The sequence below is a fragment of a genome, unplaced genomic scaffold, assembly GCF_019419815.1.
Source record: "Pyrus x bretschneideri cultivar Hongxiangsu unplaced genomic scaffold, Pyrus_bretschneideri_v1 Contig1, whole genome shotgun sequence".
In the NCBI taxonomy this organism is placed as follows: Eukaryota; Viridiplantae; Streptophyta; class Magnoliopsida; order Rosales; family Rosaceae; genus Pyrus; species Pyrus x bretschneideri.
Window position 1 is genome coordinate 7,363,169 of NW_025999390.1, and position 21,537 is coordinate 7,384,705.

Consider the following 21,537-nt stretch of genomic DNA (forward strand, 5'->3'; position numbering starts at 1 on the left):
GCAAATATATCATTTCGGTAAGATGAGTTGTAAAACGGCGTATTGACTTGTAGAGCCAGTGGGACAGGACTGGAGCACTTCTTCAAACCCCCTCGAGCCTTCGGTAGTCCAGGGTTAATAGATTTCAGAGAGATTTCGGAGACACCGTGAGGAATTAGGGTTTTTCTTCTCCCCCTCTGCAGAGCCAAACAAGAAGAAGAAGAAGAAGAAGCAATGGAGGGTCTGGCAGAAGAAGTGAACAACTTGCAAATTACAGACGCATCATACAACAAGAACAATAAGAATCGCATCCAAGTCTCCAACACCAAAAAGCCCGTCTTCTTCTACGTCAGCCTCGCCAAGGTAACAAAACCCCCTTTTCTCCTTGTTCATCTGTTTCGCTGTCGATTTTTTGGTGGCTGCAGAGTTTTGTTGATTTCATCTTGTACTCATGTTTATTCTTAGTTACAGTAGTGTGTGTGTGTGTGTTTTGAGTGACTCAGTGGTTTTCAATTTGGTATTTGTAGAGGTACATGCAGCAGAACAACGAGGTGGAGCTCTCCGCTCTCGGAATGGGTACTGTTTCATTACATTAGCCCTCGCTTTTTTTTCTTTTCGGTAATTCAGTAAGGTTATTATTGTGTTGTCGATGCTTTTATGTCTTCATTTTGATTATCGTCTCTCCTGTCACAAGTGCGCTTATGGATTAGAACTGTAATGCTGCCTAGGTATTGGCTTGTCCATAATCATTCCTCGACTGTGTCAAATCGTTCATTATATTTGTTGTTATTGAAGTGGAAAATTTGTATCTTTTGTGTACTAAGGATTCATAATTTGCTTGTATATCTACAGCTATTGCCACAGTGGTTACCATTGCTGAGATTCTGAAGAACAATGGATTGGCCGTTGAGAAGAGTACGGTTCTTGTGCCTTTCTGATAGTCCTTTTTTTGTGTAGTAATTGCTCCTCATATATATTTCAACTTGCTGTTGTATGCAACACATACAGGAATCAAGACTTCGACAATTAACATGAGGGAGGATGCAGGTGGGCGGCCAATTCAAAAGGCAAAGGTAAAATGCACCAAGGATAGGGGATTCTAGAAACATTGTTAGATGTTAGCAACTAAACTTATATGTAAACAAGGAAGATGGGCAAACATAATTTTGATGGTTTGAAAGAAAAGGAGCTCCATATTAATAAAGTACTGCTTGTTCTCGTAAATGGGGCACCGTAGTTTTCATAGTTTGCTTGTTTCTGGAATTTAACCAACTACTGGCGCGTGCACGATGGTCTGTCCATTCTTCGGGGCATGGACATGGTGTTGGAATATTAGATGCTTATGCGTATGAGGTGAGGACTTAGATGTCAGCTCCTTAGCTATCCGACTCTCTAGATAATTGATCTCATTAATGGAATTGTCAGACCTTCAAAGCAAAGTGTTGGCTTAGTTCTTTCTGATCGTAAAATATGTTCTCTGCTCCTCCTTTTACATGTGAAGTGCTTGTTTAACCTGCGTTTGTTCTATAAGTTGTTTGTGAGTAATTTATGAGTTTAAGAGTTGGTTTAATCATTCTGCTCTATGATTTTCTCAGTTTCTAATTTGACCTTACAATGCATTACATTACTTGGATTTATTCATTTACTTCTCTAATTTTGTCTTGGAGGCTGATGGTATCATGTGATTCCTTGTTATTTAGATTGAAATACTGCTCGGAAAATCAGAGAAGTTCGACGAGATAATGGCTGCTGATGCTGCTGCTGCCGCCAAGGAAGGCATCGAGTATGAGCAGAGTTGAAACATATATCTGATGTCTGACTTTTGTTCTTAGATTCGTCTCTCTAGTGGTGTTTATTTAGCTGCGATAAAATTTCTTTCAGGAATTGTAGTAGAATACCGCTATTTCTGCTACCAGAAGATTCAAATTGTTCCTAGGTTCATTGTTTAAGCCGGCATTTGTGTTAGAATGTTGTGAATTTGAAATGCTCTTCTAGTAGACCAATGGCATTCCTTCTGCTCGACCTCTAGAATGCGTGTGAATCAGGTGTTTTTATTGCTTCTTTCTGCTGGTTGTTGGCACGTGAACCCTAAAGTGAAATTATTGGTTACCCCACACCGCTCTCATCGTTACCTGTTGTTGTCTCCCTTGTGTCTATTTCTAAAACGAGTCTCATCGTTACCTGTTGTTGTCTCCCTTGTGTCTATTTCTAAAATGAGTCACGTGACGAGAGACATATTTCTAAAATGAGTTACGTGACGAGAGACGTAAGGGAGATACAACTGTGATAGCCGCCGAGATTTCCCTCATTGTGGGGTCACCTTTGCATGTTCAACAAATTAGAAAGGTGAGTTAGACGGAGAACAAGTACAGGCCTATTGGAATTGGATGTGCAATTGTGTACCCTTATTAAGTAGTTGTGGGCAGCCAGCCTTCATAGAATCAGAGAGAAACAGAGAGAAATCAAAAGGCTCAAAAGTTGAAGGTGTGCATTAACTAAGCAGTGTCCGCAGCAAAAGATTATTGTCCGGAACTATGCCACATGATATAATTAATTCGCATGTTACAATACAACTGAGGAGTTTATGCTTAAGACTATTGCCGTACCATGCAATAATTTCTTGTCACATACACCCAATTAGTAGTGGCATTTCGGCAGTGTACGTCGACAATGGCGACACGAGCTGACATGCAAGGACAAGGATAGCCAAGGGAATTGCTGGTAAATTCTCCAAAGCAACAAATAAAGGGCACCCTACAAAGAAAGGCACGCGTACAATGTGTACACCCTTGGAGCCGCATGTAACATATCAAGCCAACAGTAATCTGCTTGCTCAGTTAAAATGCCATTTAAATTAATCCTCAAAAACATCAAGTCTAACCTCTTGAAAGACAAGGCTCCCCTCAACTCAGTTGCAAAATGTGAAGGAACGAAAAAAATAAATATCCAGCAATCAAAGAAAGAAAATGGGCAAGTAAACCTGTGTCGGAGATAAGTTATCCCGTGTCCTTACCACTGCCAGGACCGATATGTAATATTAATTTATTTCTCAGGAAAGTATTCTACTCTTCCTCTTTTTCCTCTACCAGTATCCGCTTGCATGCTTCGTAGCACATAAAAGAAATCCCTGCCGCAGGCACCAACTTCATGCAGCTCGGGCCTAGCCCAGTGTATAAACCCTCAACCCCCTTCTTCTCAAGTATACTGGTGAGGGCGTGAAGCACATTTCTATATTGGATTCCACTCACGGCTCCCGCCTGCATGTGCTTGCGTGCCACCTCGAGTGGGAATGTTGCAGTACTTGAAATAGCACCAGCTACTGATCCAATTAAAAGGGTTTCAATGTTGCCGATCTTCTCCTGCTTGAGAAACTTGCGATAGGCTTTCCGTAATGTATCATAAGCATAGTAATTGGCAGGCAGCATATGGAATTACTCCAATAAGACTAGGGGCAAGACCTCTGTAGAGCTCTGCCGGTCCCTCTTCTCGCGCTATTTTTAAGAATGCATCCAGAAGGCCATCATAAGCGTCTCTCTGCAAATATAATGACATCATTATGTGATTGCTACGGCCATACTTGAGATAGGCACACACTTCTGCTAATCCTTACATACCTGAATGGTTAGCCGCGTCTTAATTAACTCAAGAGGGTATGTGCAAATTGTTGAACTCACTCCAGCACAAGCACCTGCAATTAACGAGGCAGGAATTGGAAGTTTGGGCTGCTCTCCAGGTTTTGGTGACAGTTGCTTGTTAACCGTATCATAAGCAAACAGCTGAAAAAAAAAAAAATATATAGCAGAAATTCAAATACAAAACCAATTAAACATGCAGAATTGAAATCTTTAAATCTTTGTAATGAAAATCATATTCATGCAGGGAAGTTCCAATTGATTTTCTCGCCAAATTTGAGTTACACACAATACAACAGCTATAGTACACTGAACAGGTGCCTTAAATCCTCTTTATTTGTTTGTAGACACTAAACAAATGCTTTCTTGGCCACACAGAAAAACAGACTAGGCCAGTTGAAACAAGGTATATCAAAAGGAAGGTGCCTTCTGCACGAAGCAAGATCGGCCACCTCCTTTTAATATTATAGTGCCTCTCCTCAATGATCAAAGATGATATAACTAAAAAAGGGTACAAAATGGAGAACTGATTAGCACGTTAAATCAACAATTTGCCCCAGCATTTCCCATTCTATAACTACTGAAGAGCACCATGCAACGAATTCAATTTCTCCAATTCACACAAGGTTCCTCCTTGAAGTTCTGCATAAAGTAGTTTACCATATCTTGCAGATCATTTGACTAGAATGAAAAGCACAAACACGTGCAACTAAAAGCTACATCGTACCACATGATTGACGGTGAGAAAACAAAACTGAAAAAAGACCTGTGATCTCATAGAAAAAACATCTTGATATCTTGTGGAACCCAAAGACCAAGCTTTTCGGATTAAATCAGAAATGTTCTCAATTATTAATTTCACAGACTGCTCAACGCGTATGGGACGCCGCCCTTGATATGTTCAGAGAAACTAAATGCCACATGAAAAAGTATGAAACTTGACTTGCTCCTAGTTTCAACAAACAAAGGGAAACCAGCAGAACCCATATTACATCAAAAAGAACTTGACACTAATACATTAATTACACCTAACACAGAACAAGCCAAATCACCGACAAGATAAGCACATAACAGTAAATATGAAGCAAGTTGAAGATATCAGACATGTCATTCACCTAAAACAAGTTAATACGAAAGAATTCTTCCTACCTCTATCGCCTTGCTCGGTGCAACCCGAATCACATTGACTAGATTTCCCCTAAACAACCCCTTCCACCCATCAATCTTCATTATATCATTGAAGACGTCAGTAGTAGATCTCCCACAACTCCCAACCATCAAATGAGTCCTTATCGTCTCCAATGGTGCCACAGCCGTCCGTGAAATTGCCCCGGCTATTGCACCACTTATTAGCCTCCTCACTGAAGGGTTAGCAATCTTAACCTTCAATTTCAGACCGCCCTTCTTATTCTTCACCACCCCTTTCTCTTCCCCCACCCCAAAATTCTTAATCCCCTCCACATACTTCATGTACTGCTCGGCATACGGAAGCTTCACGGCCCCGCCATCACGGCGTGGATTGGGAGGGTCCGGCGAGACCCCGAAGCCCATCCCCACTTGGCTAACGCTTGCAAATAAGCCTCCGGGATGGTAACCCTCCTCTTCGGGACTCCATTGAAATCCCAAATTTCCCAAATTGCAAACAGAGAGAAACCCATCACTCTTATCATCGAAAACTTGGAATTGCTTCCTCCCCATTGATCAAAACCTAATGTAAAACGCTTTCTTCTATGGTTTAGTGACAGACACTCGCATTATTTGCCACGGTTTCAAGCCGATTCACAGTGCTTGAGAGACAAAGATTCGACTTTTGGCAAATGGGTAATCGAATAATCCATTTTTATTAGATGACTGAGAGGAACAAACAGCAGATAATGGAAAAAAATTGCGGATACGGAATTTGGGTTTTGTTTTGATTCGGAAAAGGAGGCGATAAAAACGAAAGGGGGAGGAGGAGTGAGAGAGGAAGAGAAAAATAAGGGGGGGGAGAGAGAGAGAGCGAGAGCGTGAGAAGAGGTAGGTGGGAATTGGATTCTCTCTCTGCTTCTCTCACACACAGTCGCAGCCCCCTCTCTCTATTTCTGTGTGGGGAATAGGAATGGTTTGGTGGGGTGGTGGCTCTTGAGGTGGGTGATGGGGAAGGGGAAACAGTATAGGGAGTTAGGTTTTGCGTCCGGGTTTGCAAAGCTACTTCTCTCACTTGTGTAAGCAAAAGGTCGCGTTTGGGTCGCTCCAGGATTCACTCATTTTTTTTATTTTTTTGGTTTATTAAAAAAGATAAATACTAAGCAAATTCAGTTAGATTAAAACTCTATCACTTCCCTTACAAAAAAAAAAAAAAAACTCTATCACTTTACAATTTAACGTCAATCCATCTACAAATATTATAAAACGCGTAAAAAATATGAGATGTCAGAAAATTCATATAGTGTCACACTTTTTAGAAAATCTACCTAACATTTCTCTTTTATAAATAGGCATGATTTGTAGAATTTTTATAATTATAAAATACTTTTGCTCATAATCATTTTTTTTTTTTTTTACTAAAATCATTTTCATTAAAATAGTTATCAAATTTTATTAGAAAACCTGTTTTCTAAAAGAGCACTAAGAAGTGCTACTTGAAAAAGCTTCTAGCATGTGCTTTTTCGAAAATCCAGTACTATAAACCACTTTTGACTTTTGAGGTTTTCGTAGATTTACACCTAAAATTGTTTCACTTTTTCAAAATTCACCATGACCTTTTATTTCAGTCAAATTACACCTTCATCAGTTACTTTCTCACTGTTCTATTACTCAATAATTTTTTTGTTGACGAATTCTATCAGTCTTTTTTTATAACAACTCATCTAAGTGCAGAATAATCACATTTTTACCCTATTAAGCGGTTTAATTGTTGTCCAAGTGACTGTGGACAGGGACGAAACCATAAATTTAACTAAGAGGGGGCACCTTAAAAAATTTGTGCTCCTTTTTTGGACAAATAAAGCTAGTTCTTTTACAAATGCTGAAAAAATTAATTTCCAAATGCCTAATTTTATTACTCTATTGTTTAATTTTGTCTTTAATTGTTGACAATCTAATGCTCATTTGTACTAATTAACCCAATACATGCAACTCAACAATGTTTAGACATTAGTGTGAGAGAAAAATATACAAGACGGATGCACATTTAAAAACTAAAAGAGGATTTTCACTATTTTAATATGATTAATTGAATAATTTGCAAAGTGAAAAAAAAGGGAATGATTGATTGAATAATTTGTAATGCAAAAAAAAAAGGGATGAGAGGGGGCGTGTGCCCCCACTGGGCTTTACCTCCCTCCGTCCATCGATGTGGAGGGAAGAATGAGTGAAATTATGAAAAATTTGATGATGGTATGGTAATTGGATATTTATAAGAGTTTAACGGGATGATTGGCTAAAATAAAAATCCATGGTAAAAATGAACATGACTTACAAGTTTATGGAGTAAATAGGCGAAAATGTCTAAGTTTATCAAGCATACACAGTCAAAATGTATTTTGGTCATTAGAAAGCGATTTCATCCTTACCAAAAGCAATCCCAAGTGATTTTAGTGTCCTATCCCTACCTAACAATTCTACCAACCCAATTCACCCCACATGAGAAGGACTTACATCCTCCAGATGATATCGTGGCATTCCAAATTAATCACACCACCACATATTTTCAAGTTTCAAACATAGCATGACATGATTGGTTTGTAATATTTTTACCGTAACTTCTTAGTTTGATATAAGATCTTCCTCACTCACACACTTAACCGCACTTGACTATGAGTGTTGTGAATTGATTTCAAATGTACATGGATTAAGTTTTTCTCATATATAAAATTTTGAATCCGAATCTCCCCTTTTCGTTGCCAAACCAACATGTCATAAACCTACTTCTTGATGCCCGATGAACCAGTGGAACTAAACCGACATTGAATTGTTTGGTTCTCATCAGCTTGTTAACCAGAATATGTGATCACCCAATTTGAATCGAACTATTTGATAGTGATCCGTTTAGATGACGGATTGATTTTTGATTTTGACATAATTAATTGAAGGAAAAAAGTGAGACAGAAGTTAAGAGAATTAAGTAATAAGAAAAAAAAAATTGACTATAATTATGAATTATACTAATTGCTATAGGGAAGTGTTATTGGCACTCCAAAAATCTCATTCTACACTCCTTACATGTGTATTTTTCTTTCCTAATATATAAAGTTTGGAGTGAAGAATGAGATATTTTGGAGTGCTAATAACAATTCTCTTGCTATATTTGGTTTTTTCAAAAACCTGCACAAACTTGGATGCAAAATCGGAATATTGACAAGCATTCTATAGGAACACCAGGTAGCTTTAATGGTGATTTTTGCTACACTTTCTGAGCAATCTCATTTCTTTCAGCATATATCACCGATCACTTGAAACTTTACAAAACCTAAATTAAAAATAAAAATTGTGTTTGTGTGAAGGATATGACGAGAAAAGATTGAAACAATAAAAAAACAAGGTCGTTTCGAGTTGTTTACATGAGGAGTTTGATGGTGGGAGAGAGCTTCAAACTCTTGATTTAACCCTTTTTAATGTTTCTCCACAACAATGTATATCTTCACTCCATAAATTTATATTTAAAACTGCAATTTGATTTAAATATGGCCATAGTTTAGAGCTGCCAAATAGAGGAGCAAGTGAAGAGAGAACCAGAACTACAAGTTGTCCCACATCGGCTACAAACAGCTAAATACAAAGCTTTATATACCTTGAGCAAAGAGCGCCAGTCGCCGAGCTTACTAACGCGAGCTTATAACCCAAGTGGGGGCATCAGGGTGTTGGAACGCTGGTCTGGTCTCAGCGGGTCGGCTCTGTCGTGGCTCTATTCTGGCCCGCCCGTTCCAAGCCGAGAGTTGAGCCGTGTGGTTTGGGCGTAGGCTCGGGCTTCACGGTTCCTAAAGCGGAGGGCACTGCGTAAGGCTGGCTTCACAGAGCAACGATCACCACCCGCTCTTGGCAGTGGAAGGATAACAGGTCGGTGCCATCCGGATCCATCATGGCCCGCTGGACCACTCCAATTTGAACCAACACTTTTTTATTTACACCTCTGTTTTAATTCGAAAGCTTTTGTGGCATATACAAAAGTCCCAAATCATCTGCCTCATATGAACATCTGTGCGCGCGCGCGTATATATATATATACAGGGATACAGAAGAGTTCAAAACTTAAATTGATAGTTATCAACATTTAGATGAGATTGATTTGATTGTATCGATCTAATTAGTCGACCGGCGTGTTGGTCTCGTCTCCTCCAGAAGCAAAATCCTAGTATTTTAGTGTCCTAACCCAACACATACTTACCGACACCCCCAACACATTACATGTTTTATGTTTGTCTTTTGGACAATGTACCATGATTGGTTTGGGCACTGCAACCTTTTGTTCATATTTGAAAATTTAGGATCCGAATCTCTGCTTTCGTTTCCAAACCAATACGTCATGGCTTTGTTTTTGGAAGTTCGAAGAACCAGATAACCAAACCGCAGCAGTTGCATTTCTCTCCAACTTGTTTTCCTTGTCGTGTCTATCATCTAGAATGCCAGGTAGTTCTCATGGTGTTTTCTTTTTCGTAACACTGACTAATCTTATTATTTTAGGTTCTTGCTGGAACTTTAATCCATATACATCACTGATCACTTGAAATTTCACCCTTAAATAAAAAGAAATGGAAAGATAATTGTGTGAGAATATGCAGAACCTAAACTTTAGGAACACCACCTGTTTTTTTTGGGAGTTTTGATTGTCGATTCATCCCTTTTTTTAATGTTTGTCCACAACAATGTAAATCTCAACTCCCGAAGTTGCGCGATTGAGAAAATACAATTTGATTAAATGTAGCCAAAATTTTGAGTTGCCAAAGTACAAGTTAAGAGAGAAGAACAACAACTACAACTTGTCCACATCGACAATCAGCAGCTATAAACAACGCTTTATATATCATGCACAAGCCGCATATACAGTCGGGCTTGGCAACGCAAGCTTGTTGCCCGAGTGGGACATTAAGGTGTTGGGACGCTGGTTCAGTCTCAAGCTGGTCGGGTCCGTTGTGGTTCTTTTCTGGCCCGCCCATTCTGGGAGTTGGGCCGTGGAGCTTGGGCGAAGGCCCGGGCTTCCAGGTTCCTAGAATGGAGGGCACCGCGTAAGGCTGGCTTCACAGATCAACGATGACCTCCCGTTCTTGGCGGTGGAAGGATAACTGGTCGGTGCCACTCGGATCCATCATGGCCCGCCAGGCAGTCCCAATTGAACCAACACGTTTTCTTATGCTATTTCCAACTTCTTTTAGAGTCTCTGAGTGCCCAATATTTTATAACCGGTTTTTTTTATTTTTTATTTGAACAAATGATATTATCTATATTAAAGAGGTTATGCTAAGCTTCACAATGATCTAGCAATCAAGTGGTTAAAATTCGTCTATGACGATAATCGAGCATAAGAGAGATCTCACTTACAAAGTGAAGACATACCTAGTATTAAGTGACAATATTTTTTTTTTTTTTTTTTCAAATGAAGGATTTCGAAATTTGAGTGCATAGTGGTATGTATATGTGGTTAAAAATAAGCAAATTTAATTATAAACTTTGTAACTTACACACAAAAAACGGATTAAGAATATTCTTAGAGACTTTGTTCCGGCTTAAGTGGCCTGGCACAATTTCAACTTCGTCCAATGGTAGCGCGGAATTTGTATCAAAGATTACCATTTATCTTATTTTTGTTTGACGGAAAAACTTGAAACATATTGTCTTGTGTTGGCTTGCGGACTCAAATTCAATTTTTCGTGCATCAACTATTTGACAAAAATGTAGATGAATACGAATTATAGGGTACATTCTATATTTTGACAAAGCGATAATTTAAACTACTCTAATCTATGGAGGAATTAGGTCAGTGTACTAGGTCATATATGATAATGTCTATCCCAGGTTGTTCCAAACTTTGGACATTGAAATCCCTTGCTTTTGTGTGCACAATGAGGAAGGGAGGCCTGGAGAAAACAGTAGGATTGGAAACGCAAACTTGATCTGGAAACCAAAAGAGATTGCTGCAATCTTTCATATGAGGGTGAGGATCTCCAAAGCATAATTGTATTAGTAGCTCCGGAAATCACTAAAGGATAGATTTTAATCAAATGGTCAAAAGTTGTATAACTACTACTTTGAATTTGTTGAATTCCAACCTGTGTAAACTGTCAGGACTAGATAATAGAAGTTGGTTAGATCAGTTAGTTAAGCCAGTGTGCTCACTGCACTCAAGTTCAAATTCTTTTTCTCGTAAATTAGAGTTGTTTAAAATATCGTTCTGTTAATTAAAAAAGAAAGTTTGACGGTATGCCGTAATTAGCGTGTTTGGTCACTTCATTCCTAAGCAATTCTTAATGAACTTTATTCGATCATGTTCATACACAGTGCCTAGTCAACCAAGGACCAAAGGTTTGGTTTGGTTTTTCTCTTCTATATACATGTCAACTAGTTCTTAGCCTAAGGTACATTGATCCCTTTTGAACGTTGAAAGAAATCTCAAGTTCAAATTTTTCATGCTTCTATTGATGAAAAAAGGGTACCAAAATAGTTCACAATTAAATGATTTATAAAGAAATTTGCGTTCACACACAGGACTGGTTGTTGGTACATTTCAGACTATCACCTCTACCAATTAATAGTCGGCATTTGCAAAAGCAAATTTGAATTAGTAATGTGCTTCTCACACGTTTTTTTTTTTTTTTTTTCCCTTTAAAAAGCAGCACACATTACTTTCATGTTTTGTCCAAAAAAACTATACTTTCATGTGATTTTTTTACTTTATGTCATGAGACTTCGTACCTAGCTCATACGTTCCGAGGTAGTCAATAACCTTTTCTGAACCCCACGACAGCTTTAAAAAGCTGAGAGGAATAAGGACTCACATGCACCCCTCGGGATGCCAATGACATTTTTGACATCCCGAGAGATGCATGCAAGTATCTTTACTCTAGAAGATATTGAACTGTTTGACTTGATTTTTCAACCTGCGAATAATCTCTACTCCTTCGCAGAACATTTTTTTAGCAGTTGAACATTTTGAAATCTAGAGAGAGAGAGAGAGAGAGAGAGAGAGGAGCTCCAATGCCTTTATATATAGCCATGCCCCAAAACGAATGTATATGTTTTCTAACTTAGTTGTGAACATGAGGCTCTTAGTCATGTTAATAGTGTTAAGCTTATTCTGCAGAGACGTAAGGCTAGTCTCTGGTGATATCGGCACTGCAACTTCCTACGGTCCTCCTTACATACGTGAGCAAACAACATATTAATCTCAACCCAATAAAGATAAAGATATCCAATATGTTATGTCGTCAGAGATTGTGAATTAGAACTACATACACATTCATTTATGATTTTAATTTACAGTTTGACAACATAACATGTCTAATACTTTGCTAAAAACATATATAGTTTAGGTTATATATGCTCTATTTCTTAACTGATCCATTATGAATGACAATTCATTTTCTTAATGCCATTGTAATTGTTGTGCAGCTACAAAGTGCTTTGGGAGTAGGCAAGACCAGTTCCCTCCGGGGAACCTGTTTGTGGCGGTGAGTGAAGGATTGTGGGACAATGGTGCTGCGTGTGGAAGGCGATATAGACTGAGGTGCCTGAGTGGACGTAATAAACCCTGCAAGGGTGGTGCTACGGTGGACGTGAAGGTGGTTGATCTTTGCAACAAATCACCTTGCCCTTCTACCGTAGCAATGTCAACTGATGCTTTTGCAGCGATCTCACACTCTCCTTCTACACGAATCAACGTCGAATATGTCCAGTAAATATCTCTACAAACTTTACACTCTCTTATAGTTCTACTATCATTTTCCTTATATCTACACACACACACACACACACACACACACTCTAATATATATGTCGATGGTTTGATCTTCAGGATATGAAATCAGCTGAACCAGATATATGATGACCACGTACAGCTGAGGATATTATCAATTATACTGGCTTTGTAGTTCATGTTGAACTCAAGTTTATAATGATAAGAGAAACATTGTAATATTAATTTGATACTACATTTTCTTAGTTTGTCCATTAGTCTTCAATAAAATGATATGCAGAGTTTTTTTTTTATCATACATCCACAATTCCACATCCCAATTAAAACAAAAATAACATTACTTATGTCACATTTACTAATCATAATGGAAACCACGCTCCCGATTAGTTTTTGTTCTATGCTTATAAAGGAAAATGATATCAACTCTTTTCGTACATATCCTTTTTTTTTTTTTCTTGGGGATGAGACTAGACTACACTCGAAGATGCAAAATCTAATACACGACATAGCCACAGATACTAGTAATACACCACATAATTAATGGAGATTGCTCTCTAGATCATCCAATTAATTTTGAATTGGATGATCTAGTTCTGTTCTACTCAATTATTTTGTAGCCCTTAAATGTGTTTCATTTAGCACCTAATCAACCATACTTATCCATCGTGCCCATGATAGTCACTATGCAGTATATTGACTTCCTTTCTTACATACAAGGGAGATGTCACGGTAATAATATTTCAAGTCAATTACGCATTATTATGTGTTATAACTTTTTATATAAACAGTGTATGATTACTTAAGATACATCCAAAGTAACATCCCTTGGAAGAAAGAAAGGAAAAGATTTGGCTAGTAGCTAAGGCTCTACTTGCATCCCCTGTCGTATCTGTGTAAACAGTTCGTTGCTTGTTTCTGGATTGATTTGTTTTCTCCACTTTGAGCCATGAGTGGGATGTATCTATTTTAGCCACATGCACCTTATCGAAATGGAACCTCCACTGAGTCAAAAGATAAAACAGTGGTCCTAAACAAAACGGAATGTGCATGGTTTTGTAGGCTTGTAGCCCTTTTTCAACAAGCCAGGCGTTTTATTAGTACTTAACAACTGTATCATAATTGATGAGTGGGGTGGTGTATTATCATGTCCACTACTGCAACTAAGAACTATCTGATCAATTTTACACATAGTTTTTGACATCTCTTCTTCTGGTATATGGCCACTAATTAGTCAACTTTTGGATGCATGCTACTTTTTCACGAATGCTTGAATTAATTATGTAATTTCACAAGTCTCGGTCCTCTTACTAAATGTATTCGATAATACACAAAATTTTCTTTCACACGATCCCAGCTTCCAAATATTCCTCATCATGCTCGTGTTGAGATCGGGCCAACTCAATGGTTGTACTTAAGATAGAAAGTAGAAAACCCTTGTTTCCAATATCATCCAAGGAAGGAACCCCTATTCACTACAAGAATCAAGCAGTTTTAACCATAATTTAAATAAACATGACTTTTAAGGTGAGTTGTGCTCATGCTTAGGCTCGACCCTTAAAAATCAAGTAGTTTTATGACACCCTGACTTTAGGCTCATCGATATTGCGTCGGGTCGGGTCAAACTAAACTGTTGTATATGAGATAGATAGTTGTGCCTCTTTAAATAAATTGTTTATTGTGTTCGTATTCTTTTATCCATGTATAATAGTATGATTTGATTTGGTTAGTAGTTATAATGAATTGGTATTCTTCATTGTCACTTCGTTTGAATGGCATATTCCTTTAGGAGTTATTCCTACTTGAAAAATACAGTAGCAAATGTTCTTCCTTGACCTTGTAATTTTGATATTGATCCCTAAGGGAAGAAGGATTACTCTATTAAAAGGAATGGGAAGTTTGAGCTAGACCGCACAATAGGTTAACTACTAAGTATTGAACTCAACACATATAATACCTTATCGTTATTTGTGTGATTGTATGAGTTAAATATGAAATTTTTCTTTATCAATAAAAAAAAAATAACATTAAACTGTAGTACTATTTGATAATGTCTATTCCTTATTTAGCCGCCAAACAATTATTAGAACCGAATAAAGGCTTGAGATTAACTTAAAGTCATCAGATTCAGAGAATCATGATTTCACCAATTGAAAAGATACAAAATGTGTTTATCGACTTCAAAGTAAGTTGCATGGTCAAAGAGTCAAAGATGATACCAACTGAAAGAGTGACAACCAAAATTTCATTTTCGCATCTACTTTATGTACACCTCATTCCTCATGCAAGCAAAACCAAGTGATTCTGATCAATTTCCCTTCTGCCTTGGTTTCTTGTGCCAGAGTTTTCAACGAATTTGTATTCACAAAATAGCGTGCATGTTAGAGACTAACAAATATTTTAAAATTAGTGACAACATAATTTTTACAAAGACAATATATATTTTGACACTAATTTACAAAAAAGAGAATTCAAATTTAGTTGTAATGAATTTGTTAAAAAAAAAAAAACTTAGTTGCAATGAATTCGTTAAAAAAACACTTAGTAGCAAGGAATTATTTCCACAAGCTATGTCCTTGTGTTCGCTAGTTTGTTTGTTTTGTTGAAGATTTGTAACTTTTTTTTGTTGAAACTATATTGTTATTATTATTCCAAAAATATCATTTACACTGCACCATTCACGTAGAAATCCTTCGCCGTGCTTAAAATTGCAGATAAGAAATAAAGAATGAAGAACCAACGTTTTTTGATATATAGTGTCAACTGTTGAGTAATGGCAAATTCAGACTCCGTAGGATTTCCTTTTTTTTTTTTTACCTGTAGGCCTGGCTTCGTATTAGTTCATACCGTAACGAGATAAAAATGAATGAAAAATCATAAAATGTACAGGAAGAAGCAACATTGATACAACAATTCTGCGGCTTAGTATGACGACTGCTACTGTATGTTCCGTGAAGATATACTTTCAAATTCTCGGCGTTGTTTCTGGAAATAAGGATGAGGACTATGGACTCCTCTAGATATACCGGTGTCTGCATTTCAATCAAGCGCAACACCTACACAGATAATTCATCCTCAGTGCACAGGAAGACCATACCTTTACGAGTGGAAGAGAGAAAGCAATCGGAAACTAGTGTACTAGAGAAACAGGACACCACTTACTGCTGGACGGAAAGCAAACATCTCTTCTTGACCAGATAGCCGGGATATTATACGGGTTGGGGCATCTCTCCAGAACTCACATTACCTTCTGCTACAACATCGCGGCGAAGTTTTAAACCTTCCTTCTCTGTTTTAAACTGGAAACTAAAAGCAACAATTATACATGCTTTCAATATCATATGTTTAAGAATTAGACCGAAATGTTACCAGCCATAACATTACGGACAAATAACCTTTAACAAAAGTGAACACTCACCTCTCCAAATCAAAAAGAGCACCCTCTTCGGTTCATTGAAATAATTCATCAATAGAAGATGCTGCCGAAAAAAATAGACGACAATGCAGCTGTGTTTCTCCTCCTACTCACTATCATACAAACGGTCTGCTCCATTATCTCTATTACTTGATCAATCAGCAGTAAGTGTCTCCTCTCTGTGTAGTCGTTTATCTTTTTGATCAACTCTCTCTGTATAGTCTTTCAGAAAACAATTCTCAACACGCCCCGCACGTGTAGCCAAGCAATTCTCAACACGCCCCTACACGTGTAGCCAATTTTATGTTTTTGATCAACTCTCTCTGTATAGTCTTTCAGAAAGCAATTCTCAACACGACCCCGCATGTGTAGCCAATTTTATCTTTTTGATCAACTCTCTCTGTATAGTCTTTCAGAAAGCAATTCTCAACACGCCCCCGCACGTGTAGCCAATTTTCAAGCCTAACACGTGGACAACACAACAAGGTGATGTGGAGCACATGTGGCCGTTGGGCTTCACACGTGTAGCCAATTTTCAAGCCTAACACGTGGACAACACAACAAGGTGATGTGGAGCACATGTGGCCGTTGGGCTTCACACGTGAGATAACCTGCTTTGATACCATGATGAAATTAGGGTTCTACCATAAAACCAATTGGCAATATAGGGAGTAGCTCAAGACCATATAAGCACATAGCAAACTTGTCCCCTCACCGATGTGGACAATTCTCAACATCCCTAACCTTGTGTTTCGACGAGGAATTCTTGACGTTGCATAGTTGAACTCATTAAAGCCCCATTCTCATCATCGAGGTCGATAAAAGAAATCAGCGAAGCACAAACAGATAGAACTTTGAAGATGAACTTATTTCCATTCAATAGTCAGGAACTATCAACGGCACTGAGCTGGAACAACCTGTTCTTCCTGAATATCTTGAGTCCTAAGGAACTTCATCTCCGTTTCTAAGGGCATGTTTAGTATTCTATTTAGAAACTTGGACTTGAAAATTTTTATTTGTTCAAAGAACATAGTTCTAACTACAATTCATAAGACTCATAAATTCATTTGGTATGAGAACTTGAAACTTATTTTTAGATCACTATCAAATATTCAAAGACAAAAAATGCAGGCTGGGAGGCAACTGTGAATCTTCAAAGCTTGAGAAGAAAAAAAAAAAACTCAGATTGCCAAACAGTTCAAGTGCCCACTATGCGCACTACCATTTCATGACTATAGCATGCAACGATGGAGTCGAATAGCAGCGAAATTGAACTATCTCGGGTTGAAGGGCGCTCGTGGCAGATATCGTCCTCTGAAATTTGTTTGAGTAACCAGTGAGAGAAGTGAGGGAGAGAGAAGGAGAGAAAAGAGAGAGGACAGGGTGAGAGAAAAGGCCGACGAATGGTTCTCATCTAAAAACTATAAATTCTCACATTTTCTGTTTTCAGCAAGTAAAACTTTTTCTTCAGTTAGTTTTAGTTGTCTTCTTGAGAAAAATATACCAAACAGAATTCTTCATGATCTTTCACATGGACATCAGGATATGGTTCTAGCAAGAAGATTATGAGATGGAAGGGAGGTGAAGCCGGTCATTGCTTTTGACCTCCGGACACATGGTGGCGTGGGACCGAAAGTGAGGTAAAACTAGTACCAAAATGCTATTTAACATTAGAGGTGAGCACAGTTCAGTTCGATGCGGTTTGGAAGCCAAAATCAAAATGAAATCAGCCGTTTGCTTCGATTCAGTGCGTTTTCAAAAGGTTTCAATTTGATTTTTAAGAAAATATATACAATTTAAAATTTACACATATGTATGCTTTATGTATAAGAGGGTCTCATTTCATTCGTCTTAATATGTATTATTCTTTGAGAAATTATCATGGGTCCAAGAATCAATGCATAACTGATGGTGGTTTTTAGTCCATTGTATGTCCAGCTAATGAATCGTGATCCTTTGTTAATTAGTAATTGCAGGGTACTTATGATGAAGACTTGTATGCGGAGATACTGAACGATGATATAATTAAAAACTAGATGAATGTTCGGTGCATGCTGCTCATATGATGCCGGTTGTTGCCAACAACTCAGAGGCTGAACGTCAATCTCGACAACATATGCAAGCCATTTTGTCGCAAGAAGCTCCTTTCCAAGGTACTGCAAACCTAAGAATCCATTTCAGAAAGAGAAAGGAAAAGTTTCGTGCAGAGTCACAGGAATCTTCCAACTCAGACAAGTCGCCAAAAGGCTTTAGTGAATAGGATGAACGATCGACATGTGTTATTATATATATTTTTTAGAAATTATCTTGGGGTCCAAGAATGAATATTTAATCAAATGTTTATTAATATTTACGGTGTGGTTCAGTATCGGTGTGTTTTCAAAAGTTAAAATCGAAATCAAACAGTCTTCTACACTTCGGTTTGGTTACAAAACCGAAACCATGTCAAAACTGACAAATCGAACCACTAAATACGATCCGATTTGGTTCGTGTTTCGTTTTCGTTTCCAAAGTGCCTATATGTAACATTGAGCTGTGCCAATTTGATTATGGGCCTTGTTGGGCCTATAACCAAGGTGGGCCCCTAGGGCTACAAAGGCAAAGAGGACAAGCAATAGACATGTTTCTTAATTTTCCACCCAGCCGAGTTTAATGTGGGGTTTTAAAACTTAAACACAAATTAATAAGAAATGGATGATCCCTTGTTTGATGAAAAAGTTGGAATTACCCATTTGACCCTTACAATTTCCAATCAGGAATCCTTGTTACATTGATACAACGTTCAAATAACAGGCCAAATTAAGGCGGCATTCCAAAAATTGAAATATTGGTCAAGACGTGACACCTTATCTCATTTGTATTGTTGTTACCTGTGAGCATCTAACTCAATTTATCAACAAACGCACTTGTGGATTCTTTTTATCATCCAGTCTTACCCAATTTTAGTCAATTTTTAGGTAGTATATGCTTCTGGATATTACATTTTTGGGAATATGACTGATATGGAATAATCGGGACGTGATTCTTAAGTTGTTTAGGTCTTTTTTTTTTTTTAAAAAAGGGGATAACTAGTGGCAACCCACAGTTATCCACCCCTTCCAAGAGGACGGAAAGGCTCACACAGACATTTCAGCCTCTTCCTGATCACAATTTTGGCTTCCACACTAGCAGCGGGTTTCAAACCCAAGACCTTCAGTTTTTAATTTAAAGGAAGCCTCACAATTCATCTTTTACCACTAGACCACCAACTCGTGGTTAAAATTTTCGGCTCGATACCTTGTAAAAATTAGGGTTGAAACAAATTTTCAACACATATGATTCATTCATTTATAAGAAAACTAATAAAAATGGCTTGAAAACTTTAAGTTTTAGCGATAAAGACAAAATAAAGGGTAAAGTGAATAGTACCAAGATTGACTTTTTAGTGTAAAAATGTGGTTTTTCATTAAAGTGAACAGTACCAAGAGTTTTCTTTAAAATTTCCTTTATTTATTGCTTGTGTGACAGGAAAACGGAAAAGAAAATGATACCCATTCCTTGCACTCTCATTTATAAAGGATTGTTTTTTTTTTTTTTTTTTTTTTTTTTTTGAAAACTGGCAAATAAACCAGGGCCGAAGCCACAGCACCACAGAAGCTCACCAAGAGCAAGCAACAAGGAAAACCAAACAGCAAGTTACGGAGAGGGCATAACACAACCGACCCAGCACCCAAGCCAAGGTCACCCCCTCCCCAACCAAAACCAAAATTAATGGGGACATGGTAAACCATCCTTGTTCAGAACATGGACAAGAGAAGATGGGGGGTGATTAACCCAAGTAACATCGCACATCTCCGGATTATGTCTCGACGCCAACGAGTGCGCCGCCGAATTGGCCGATCTCGGAACCCAAGACCAGCGACAGACCTGGAATTCTTCCCTAAGCCTCAACACCTTAGAAATAACGGGGAAAGCCTCCCAGCTGCCCCGCGTAGAACCCTGATCTAAACTAAGGATATTCTCCTTAGAATCAGACTCCACAATGATTTCCTCCAAACCCATCGCTTTGGCCACGCTACACCCGAGCAAAATCGCTGAAGCCTCCGCCACCACTACACTCGGCGCCCCAATCTGCTCCCGCCTAGCCGCCACGACATGCCCGTCATGATTCCTGATAACAACTCCAGCGAAGCCTCTCTTAGAATTAGCCTCCCAGCTCGCATCAACATTCACTTTCATGAAAGGATGGCACGGGGGAAACCAACGAGCAGGTTGACTAGAGCAGACCAAGCTCCTCTGGGGACTGCCCTCAGGAGCACCATTTGCCTCCATAAACCCGTTCACCGAGATCCCAATTGCCATAATGACCTGGTTTGGGGAAATGCGCTTATGCTCGTACACAAAACTACATCTGGATTTCCAGATTTGCCAGCAAGTTATCGCTACAATAGACAGAATCCTCTCAATGTCATCTTTTGAGCCCAAGTTAGACTCGGAGAAAGAAGTAACCCAAGCTGGAAGATTCGAAATATTAGCTCTACTCACCCGGTAATTCAACGGGCCCCCAAACCAAATCGGCTCAACCCATGGGCACAAAAGAAACATGTGTTCTAAAGATTCAACCTGATCCAAACAAATTGGACAAACCGGCGAGGGAGAACAGTAGCGTTTGAACAGAATCTCCATCGTTGCCAAAGCGCAGTTTAAGGCCCGCCACATAAAATTTCGAACCCTCGGGGTAGTCCTCAAATGCCACACACATCTCCAGACCCTTTTCGGGATTACAGATGAAGACGAGGAGGCACGATCATTCATGGGTCTCGAGCAAGCATTCTTCCAATGATACCCAGTTCTCACAGAGTACACCCCATTCCGCGTGGCAGGCCAAATGAACCTATCCTCCCGATACCCATCGCCAATGTGCGTATCCAGAATGGCCTCATAATCCACCGAAGAAATGAGAGGCTTAATGGCCTCAATATCCCACGATCCGGACCCTTCCTTAATCACTGTGCTCACCCTCATGTTCCTAGACACCCGCACGTCCCCAATGACCGAAGGTTTCCCACCCGGGATAGACGGCACCCATCTATCATGCCATAGCCTGACACTTCGACCGTTCATAATTTGCCAATGAGCACCTCTTAGCAGAATCTCCCTCCCAACCAAAAGACTAGACCAGCCCCAAGACGCTCTCCCCCCCAGTTTAGCATCTAGGAAAGAACAATGAGGAAAATACCGGGCCTTTAGAAGACGAGCCCAAAGCGAGTTTGGCTCGTGAATCAATCTCCAGCACTGTTTAGCCAACAGAGCATCGTTAAAATCTTGAAAATTTCGAAACCCCATACCTCCTTCCTGCTTCGGGTACCCCAAATGCCCACGGGCCACCCAGTGGAAAGTTACCTTAGGCTTAGGATAACAATAAACGTTTATGATTGAGAGGGGCATAAAGATTAAAAATAATTTTAAATTATAAAATCACAATTTGAGCTCCTTTTAGAGAAGCACACAACATTGGATTCTTTGAGAAGAAGAAAAACTCGCATTTGGAAGAAGAAAAAAAATTGATGTGTTCCGAACAAAAGCGTTTTTTTCCAAAAGTGTTTATTAGCAGAATTGATCTCCCAAACCCTAGAACAGCACAAACA

General features: G+C 38.7%; 3 protein-coding genes and 2 long non-coding RNA genes across 5 annotated transcripts; 3 read left to right on the forward strand and 2 right to left on the reverse strand.

The window, feature by feature from the left end:
- The first annotated feature begins 29 nt into the window (after positions 1-29).
- LOC103940243 (uncharacterized protein At2g34160) lies at positions 30-2,001 on the forward strand. The gene is made up of 5 exons (XM_009350332.3): positions 30-342; positions 507-555; positions 832-894; positions 988-1,052; positions 1,680-2,001. Exons 1-5 carry the CDS (start codon positions 214-216, stop codon positions 1,776-1,778), a joined length of 405 nt encoding a protein of 134 aa, XP_009348607.2. The 5' UTR covers positions 30-213; the 3' UTR covers positions 1,779-2,001.
- Positions 2,002-2,812: 811 nt separating this feature from the next.
- Positions 2,813-5,639, reverse strand: LOC103946685 (adenine nucleotide transporter BT1, chloroplastic/mitochondrial-like). The gene is given in 4 exon segments (XM_009357448.3): positions 2,813-3,395; positions 3,397-3,513; positions 3,594-3,755; positions 4,761-5,639. Coding segments are annotated over 4 exon segments (1,182 nt in total). The 5' UTR covers positions 5,310-5,639; the 3' UTR covers positions 2,813-3,041.
- Positions 5,640-11,613: 5,974 nt separating this feature from the next.
- LOC103940245 (EG45-like domain containing protein) lies at positions 11,614-12,796 on the forward strand. The gene is made up of 3 exons (XM_009350334.3): positions 11,614-11,948; positions 12,195-12,477; positions 12,598-12,796. Exons 1-3 carry the CDS (start codon positions 11,813-11,815, stop codon positions 12,602-12,604), a joined length of 426 nt encoding a protein of 141 aa, XP_009348609.1. The 5' UTR covers positions 11,614-11,812; the 3' UTR covers positions 12,605-12,796.
- A 2,155-nt stretch (positions 12,797-14,951) lies between these two features.
- LOC103946686 lies at positions 14,952-16,202 on the reverse strand. The gene is made up of 3 exons (XR_667209.3): positions 15,914-16,202; positions 15,658-15,801; positions 14,952-15,551 (listed from the first exon to the last, which is right to left on the reverse strand). It is a non-coding gene; the product is annotated as an uncharacterized LOC103946686 (long non-coding RNA).
- A 103-nt stretch (positions 16,203-16,305) lies between these two features.
- LOC125480654 lies at positions 16,306-18,257 on the forward strand. Its single transcript, XR_007260983.1, has 2 exons — positions 16,306-17,550; positions 17,878-18,257. It is a non-coding gene; the product is annotated as an uncharacterized LOC125480654 (long non-coding RNA).
- The last annotated feature ends 3,280 nt before the right edge of the window (positions 18,258-21,537 follow it).

Coding starts and splice junctions, on each gene's coding strand:
- LOC103940243 (XM_009350332.3), top strand. CDS start 214: ATGGAGGGTCTGGCAGAAGAAGTGAACAACTTGCAAATTACAGACGCA. Junction 343..506: donor TCTACGTCAGCCTCGCCAAG/GTAACAAAACCC, acceptor TGGTATTTGTAG/AGGTACATGCAGCAGAACAA. Junction 895..987: donor TGGATTGGCCGTTGAGAAGA/GTACGGTTCTTG, acceptor CAACACATACAG/GAATCAAGACTTCGACAATT.
- LOC103940245 (XM_009350334.3), top strand. CDS start 11,813: ATGTATATGTTTTCTAACTTAGTTGTGAACATGAGGCTCTTAGTCATG. Junction 11,949..12,194: donor CTACGGTCCTCCTTACATAC/GTGAGCAAACAA, acceptor ATTGTTGTGCAG/CTACAAAGTGCTTTGGGAGT.